This window comes from Nicotiana tomentosiformis, chromosome 3 (assembly GCF_000390325.3).
Source record: "Nicotiana tomentosiformis chromosome 3, ASM39032v3, whole genome shotgun sequence".
Taxonomy (NCBI): domain Eukaryota; kingdom Viridiplantae; phylum Streptophyta; class Magnoliopsida; order Solanales; family Solanaceae; genus Nicotiana; species Nicotiana tomentosiformis.
In genome coordinates this window covers 15,771,601-15,778,881 of record NC_090814.1, presented here as the reverse complement: position 1 = coordinate 15,778,881, position 7,281 = coordinate 15,771,601, and the positions used below count along the sequence as shown (strand labels likewise).

The 7,281-nt window shown below is 34.2% G+C and overlaps 1 protein-coding gene across 1 annotated transcript; it reads right to left on the bottom strand.

Moving 5' to 3' along the window:
* Positions 1–1,988: 1,988 nt before the first annotated feature.
* LOC117277495 (uncharacterized) lies at positions 1,989–2,504 on the bottom strand. Its single transcript, XM_033656913.1, has one exon. It carries the CDS (start codon positions 2,502–2,504, stop codon positions 1,989–1,991), a length of 516 nt encoding a protein of 171 aa, XP_033512804.1.
* Between the last annotated feature and the right edge of the window lie 4,777 nt (positions 2,505–7,281).

The window sequence follows — 7,281 nt, the reverse complement described above, 5'->3', positions numbered from 1 at the left end:
AAAATTATAAATTTTTAACACCCATTCACTCACGAGTCTAACCATATCAAATTTACTAAAATCCGACACCAAATGGTCCTCCAAATCCACAAATCAAACTTCCAAATCCCTAGCCTCTAACTTCCAATTTCTAGCTTAAATACACACTAATTAGGTGGGAAAATACATGGAAAAGTAAGATTATTGATAAAAAAAATAAGCACAAGGGACTTACCTCAAGAAATACCTCGAAAATGCTCTCAAATATCGCCCTAAACCGAGTTTACAAAGTCAAAAATGACAAATATCGCGGAGCCCTTCGGTTTAAACCACTGCCCAGGTATTTCCGTACCTGCGGAACCTGGGCTCGCACCTGCGGGTGCGCTTGTGCGGAAAAGGTGCGCATCTGCGCAATTCACTTGCCCCTCTCCCTTCGCACCTGCGACGAAAGGGCTGCACCTGCGCGTGCGCGCCTACGGAAATCCCTTCCGCTTCTGCGTAACTTGCGCACTTGCGAACAGTCTTGCGCATTTGCGGGCATAGCAGATGCGGCCTTTTCCCACGTACCTGCGACCCCTGACCAATCCACCCAACTCCGCTTCTGCGCCAAATTTCTCGCACCTGCGGGCAGCCTTGCGCAGGTGCGATTACAGTAGAACCAGCAAAAATACCAGATTTTTCCCAAGTCCAAATTCATTCCGTTAAGCATTTGAAACACACCCGAGGCCCCCGAGACCTCAACCAAATATACCAACCAATCCTAAAATACCATACAAACTTAGTCGAGCCTTCAAACTACATCGAACAATACCAAAATCATGAATTAAGCACGGATTCAAGCCTAAGAATTTAAAATTTTCTAAATTCTACAAACGACGCCGAACCATATCAAATCTAGTCCGAATGATCTCAAATTTTACACACAGGTCACAAATGACATTACGAACTTACAACCACTTTCGGAATTCCATTCCGAGCTCGATATCAAAATTTCCACTATCGGCCGAAATCGTCGAAAAACTAACTTTCGCCAATTCAAGCCTAAATCTACTACAGGCCTCCAAAATATATTCTAGACACGCTCTTAACCCCAAAATCACTCAACGGAGCTAACGGAGTCGATGGAATTCCATTCCGGATCTGTCTTCATACAGTTCCGACTAAGGTCCAAATTCTAAGGCTTAAACTCACAACTAGGGACTAAGTGTCCCAAAACTCTCTGAACTCCATAACCAATCACTCCGGCAAGTCCTAATAGCGAAAATAAATGTGGGAAAAATAGTTATTAGGGGATCGGGGATCGGGGCTCTAATTCTCAAAACGACCGGCCGAGTCGTTACATCCAGCTTGGAAGTTATGACTCGCTTGTTGCACCTGTGAGACTCCTTCAAAGTGAGCAGCAGATCCTGCTTGTGTAGGGCTAGTGGGAGTATCAGTTATATAATTACCAACATTGGTCTGAGCATAGTTAACTGTATTACCAAATCCACAGTTCTTCTTTGACTTAAAATATGGTGGATATCCATTCAGTTTGTAACAATTTTCCCTAGTGTGACCTTTAAAGTTGCAATAATCACAGTGTAGATTGTTTTTCTGGGTCTGTAGCTAGAAGCTGAGTGATTACCATCTCCAGAATGACCATATCCAAGACCTGCATTCCCTTTGCTACTGAACAGAGTTGTCACCTCATTTCCCAAGAAGGTATGATTTTGCCCAAGGTTTCCTTTAGCATTCAGCTGAACTGGAGCTCCAGAGGATGTTCCCTTATTACTGAACAAGGCTGTGCCTTCATTGATTTCAGATACTTGAGAGGAATGGGACATTGCTCTTCTGTTTTCTTCAGATATAATCATTGAGTAAGCTTTGTTTATGGAAGATCTAGGAGACATGTTCAAGATCTGATTGCTTGTCTGAGAGTATGTCTCATTTAGGCCCATGAGAAACTGTAATAGCCTTTGGTACTCAAAATGCTCAACATATTTCTTCGACTCTTCACAACCATACCCAGGTCAGGGCATAAGAGCATCAAACTCTGCCCACAACTCCTTCAAATTTGAGAAATAAGCAGACACAGATGAAAGTCCTTGAGTTAGGGTTGCAATTTGCCTATGCAGATATAACACTCTAGAACCATTAACTTTGTCAAATGTCTCTTTGAGGTCCATCCACACTTTGTGAGAACTCGAAGCATAGATCATGGCACTCAATAATTCAGCACTCACATAATTCATAATCCACAATAGGACTATAGCATTACATTTTCCCCAAAGTTCATGAAGAACATGAGGAAACTTCTCTTTTGGATACCTTCCATCTACAAACCCTACCTTACTTTTTCCTAGCAGACTAACTCGCATAGTACTACTCCACAAAGTGTAATTCTTTGGTCCTGTGAGCTTGACAGAGATGAGAGAGCTACCTGGAGTGTCACTCGATTGCAGAAACAACAGATGATGTTGATCAATCACTGGTGCTACAGCTACAGCTTCCTGAGTCGATCCATTGTCCTCATCAGTAATCGCCATTATCAATAGAAATCTAGCTCACACAAATGATGTACACAACATATATCAATTGCTCAAAATCAATCTAACCCTAACTTTTGGGAATCGAAGCAATTGCTCAGTTCAAATGAGGGATTAAGTGAGAAAATTAAGGATAATGAATCTAGAGTTGAAATCGAGTGATGTAGATCGTTAACTCGAGCTCTAATACCATGATGAACTCTAGACTATACTCCTAGCTATGGCGATTGAAGCTAAGAAGAAGAAGAAGCAGAGGAGAGCAAAGGAGCAGTTGTGCTCTGTTACTGTATATTTTCTTAACAAAGAAATGGAAGGCTACTGTACACTTATAGTACTTCAACCACTTAACTGCCTAGCTTTCCTAACTACCGACTAACCACACTACTAATTTATTACATATAATTAGTTGTACACAACTGACAATATCACTTGGTTCAACAACTAGCTCATACTATATTTACGAACTCAAAACTGATAGGCCCAAAAGGCCCATTGCTTTATCTAACCAACCACCCCTAACAAAGAAATGGCACCATAGCCACTTGGAGCACCCCTATTTAAAATTTATTTAGTCTTTTTTTAAATTATTTAAACTTTAGTCATTTTTAACAAACTTCATATTGCTAAATATTGCTACTTCTTTTTCTTTAGACCTTCAGGTCTCTGAAGTTGAACTTTGCCAGAGCCTAAATTCATTACTGAAGTCTAACTTCCAACCCATGATTAAAACTTCACACTCTATTATTGAAACTTCAGATTTAAAAATCTGAAATCAATTATGAAGCAGTTAAACTTAAAAACTTTGTAAGATTCAGCTAGTCTTAAATTTGGGTCCTAATAAGTTATTTGTGCACTTCATATCTTAGGCTCAAAGTGCCAATATTCGTGCCGCTATTTAAGTTTCAATCAGAGTTTGCAAATTATTTGAAGTTTAACCAGCACTTGAAAAGGGCAGTGCCAACTTCTCTTGTTCTTCTCCTCCTCCTCGCTCCTTTTTCGCACTGTCCACTTTTCTTCTATCTTCTTCTTAATATCCACATTAGCAAGGATTTTCATCTTGTAACCAAGTAACACTCTCGTATCGTATAAGTTTCGTCACCTTATCATAAAGTTTGAAGTGTAAAATTCAAACTTAAGGATTGTTGGGATATATATATATATATATATATATATATATATATATATATATATATATATATATATATATATATATATATATATTAATTATGCGTTTGGTTTGGATATAATATTTATTATAGAATATTTATTTATTCAATTTTAATAAAGTTTTAAATAGATCATATATTCGTATGTGTCCTATACTTATATAGTAGATGATTTAGTGTATAAAGTTTAGCTTATATACAGAAGATTAAATCATCAGTTCTTATAAGTATAAAGATTATGTTCACAATCTAAGATGAAATTGGACAAACCATCGGAATGATTGTAGCAAAAAATTAAATATAATTTATCTTGATAATAGAAATGGTATAATTTCGACTTCTTGTGCTAGTACATTTTGTATGTATTGAACGGACCAAGTAGAGACAAGTATTTTATACTGACTTAATAAAATAAGTTTATATCCATTAAATGTACTTATACTCTTAATCTTGATATAATTATTATTAGCTGTGCATATTATTTATTGTTTTGATTTATTAAAAAGGCGAGATTCTTTTGTAGGTCAATATGCCTGATAAATTGGACAATGATGATATACATTGGCGAAGTAATAGTTAGTTGATGGAATCCATGTCTCGGTCTAAAGATTGATGATACACCTTTATGAAAGTTTATAAGTTTTTTTGTGTAAACCCTGCAGGTGGATCTGTTACATGAAATAAGTTAAGCGAAAGTCTAAAGGAAATAATCAATAAATTAAATTTCAGTAATTTAATTTATTTGATTAGTATCTGAATCTTAACATGGAGAGTTAAATAAGCTTTAAGGGAAGAATTTCAAAATTGAACTGGGGAGTGCAATTACAAATTTTTAGTGGAATAATTCATAATTTATTATGGTAGTATTAATTCGAATATTTTGAATTAAATCCATAGTAGAAAGCCTCGTTAATTAAATTTTGTGGTCCCTGTTATGCCCAAATAATTAGGAATTAAATAAAATTTTATTTCTTGGTGAAAAAGGAAGACCCAACAAGTTTTAAAAAATGTTTTAAACCCTAAAATCTGTGGTTATATAAAAGGGGTCTTATTCCATAAGGAGGGGATGGTTTTTTACTACACGATTTCCATGGTGAAATTCGCCCACACGAATTTGGTCAATTCCAATACTATTTGGGTTATACAGCAGAAGACCGCGGAACTCGTGATGATCGTAATCCAGTGGTGGTTCTACTAATATGCTACGGAGCTAGTGGTGATTCGTTAAACGTGAAGGTTAATCTTGTGATTGCGGTCACGATTCAAGAGATAAGTATTTATTTTGTGTTTAATCAAAACCTGTGATTGTGTGTTGTTTATATTACATGCAAGTGATCCTGACTATTTATTTCCGCTGTTTATACCTGTTTTTCATCAATGATATAATTTCATGGATATACGTATTGTTTTATTCACTAAATCGTAAGAAAACTACATTAAATAAGTCATTGCTATTATTTCTTTTTAGCCACTTTATTCTTTCTTCTTCTCCAATGGAATAAAGTTGGAACCACAACAGATAAGCTTGAACACACAAGCTTGAAGTTTGAACTTGAGGATACAATACCACTAAAGTTTAAATTGAAAAGACTGAACTTTAGGAATAAAAACTGAACTTAATTTTGAACTAAAAATAACTAAACTTAAGGATAATGTACTGAAGTTTTGAATTGAAAAATTATACTTAAGGACATAATATCCTAAAGTTTTTAACTGAAAAATTGAACAGGACATAGTATCATGAAATTTGAACTGAAAATTTGAACTTAAAGGAAATAATATTCTGAAAATTTTAACTGCAAATCTGAATTTCAAGACATTATGTTCTGAAATTTTGAACCGAAAAATTCAGTTTCATTACACATTGTTTTGAAGTTTGAGGAAGCAGGAAAGAAGAAGAAGAAGCAATATCTGGCCGCTTTTAAACCATGGGTAAACATTAAATAATTTGGAAGTGTTGCTAAGACTTAAACATCGGTCCTAAAAGAGGCTACATAGTGCAATTTCCACATTTTTTTGGTTTGAGGCCCATCAAAATTGATATAAGATTAAATAGGTTGTTGCCTAAGGTTTTTATAACCAACTTTATTTATGTCCGAGTAGGGGCGGCTCAAGCACATGTGTGACCTAAAGTCAAAGTTTAATGTGAGGCCTAAACTTTTAAAAGACTGTTGAACGCTTGAACTAATGAAATCTCGGAGAAAGAAGGTGAGTAATGAAATCTTGGATCCGAGAAAGAAGGTGAATAAGAATATCAAAGAGTTAGACAGAAAAATGTAGGGGGTTCTGAAATATGAAGAGATTAGGAAAAAGAAAAATTAACTTGGACAAATTAAGGAAGAAAAGTAAAATTTGTACACGTTATCTAATAAAAGAATAAAAAGCTAGACTGTCAAATCAACTTAAATTGAAACGTTGAGAAAATAGTTCATCTACCCATTATTTAGTAAGTCAAATGGTTACTTTATTTATATATCTAAAAAAATTATTTTCTTTATATGAAAAATTCTACTTTTTGTATTAAAAGTACTAATTATTATTATTTTTTAAATACATATAAACCTATTATTTCTAAAAAAAAATGGGGGGCTCAAATTTGGGAGCCTAAGGCACAAGCTTTACTTTTGATAAAAGTAGAGTCGGCCGAATGATAAGGATAAAAACAATTAGTACTATTATCGCAGTTTATTTGGTTTTGCTGAATTATTTAGAGAAAATTTCAGAAACCACTATGTTTTAGTGATTATTAGCTTGTTATAGCTACCATTTACTAAATTACTTCCTATAGCTATGCTTTCAGTTGTTATAGACTGTATTCAATGTATTTTTGCTACTGTATTCATGAATACAGTAGCAAAACTCGGCGGAAAACAGGGGAGTCCAGCTAAACATAGAATGTATTCGACTGTATTCACGAGCTGTATTCGTGAATACAGTAACCGAATTTGCGAAAAAAAGGTTTTCGGTTGTTTAAAAACGGTAAGTGAATCAATTAACGCGATAGACTGCTAATATAACTCAACAAACTCAATTATAACACACAAAATTTGAATTTCCAATTATAGAAAAGATTCTCAACCGAAAAACACCCCAAAAATAGAGAATCTTCAGAGATTCAATCCATCTTTTCTTTTTTTAGTGGTATCTTTACTAAAATATTTTTTAGTGGTATCTTTACAAATAGATTTATATATTGAAATTATATAATTACATTAAATACAGTTAAATACATAAAAATACATTGAATACATGAAGTATAGCAGGTCATCTATAGTGCAAAAAATATATGAATGCATACTGCAGATACATTTGAATACATATATACATCTGAATACATAAATTATATTAATTAAAAAAATATATGAATACATTCATGGAATACAACGCAACAGTGAATACAATAAAATACATGTAATACAACGAGATACATTGAAATACAATGAATAAAAAGACAGTGAATACAATGAAATACATGGAAATACAACGAGATACATTGAAATATAATGAAGAAAAAGGTAACAGAATCTTCAAGACAAAGCAGCTACTTCTTTTTTTTCTTTTGCCGCTTTATTTTCGCATTCCTTCACCTTGTCGAAATCTTCTTCTTATAA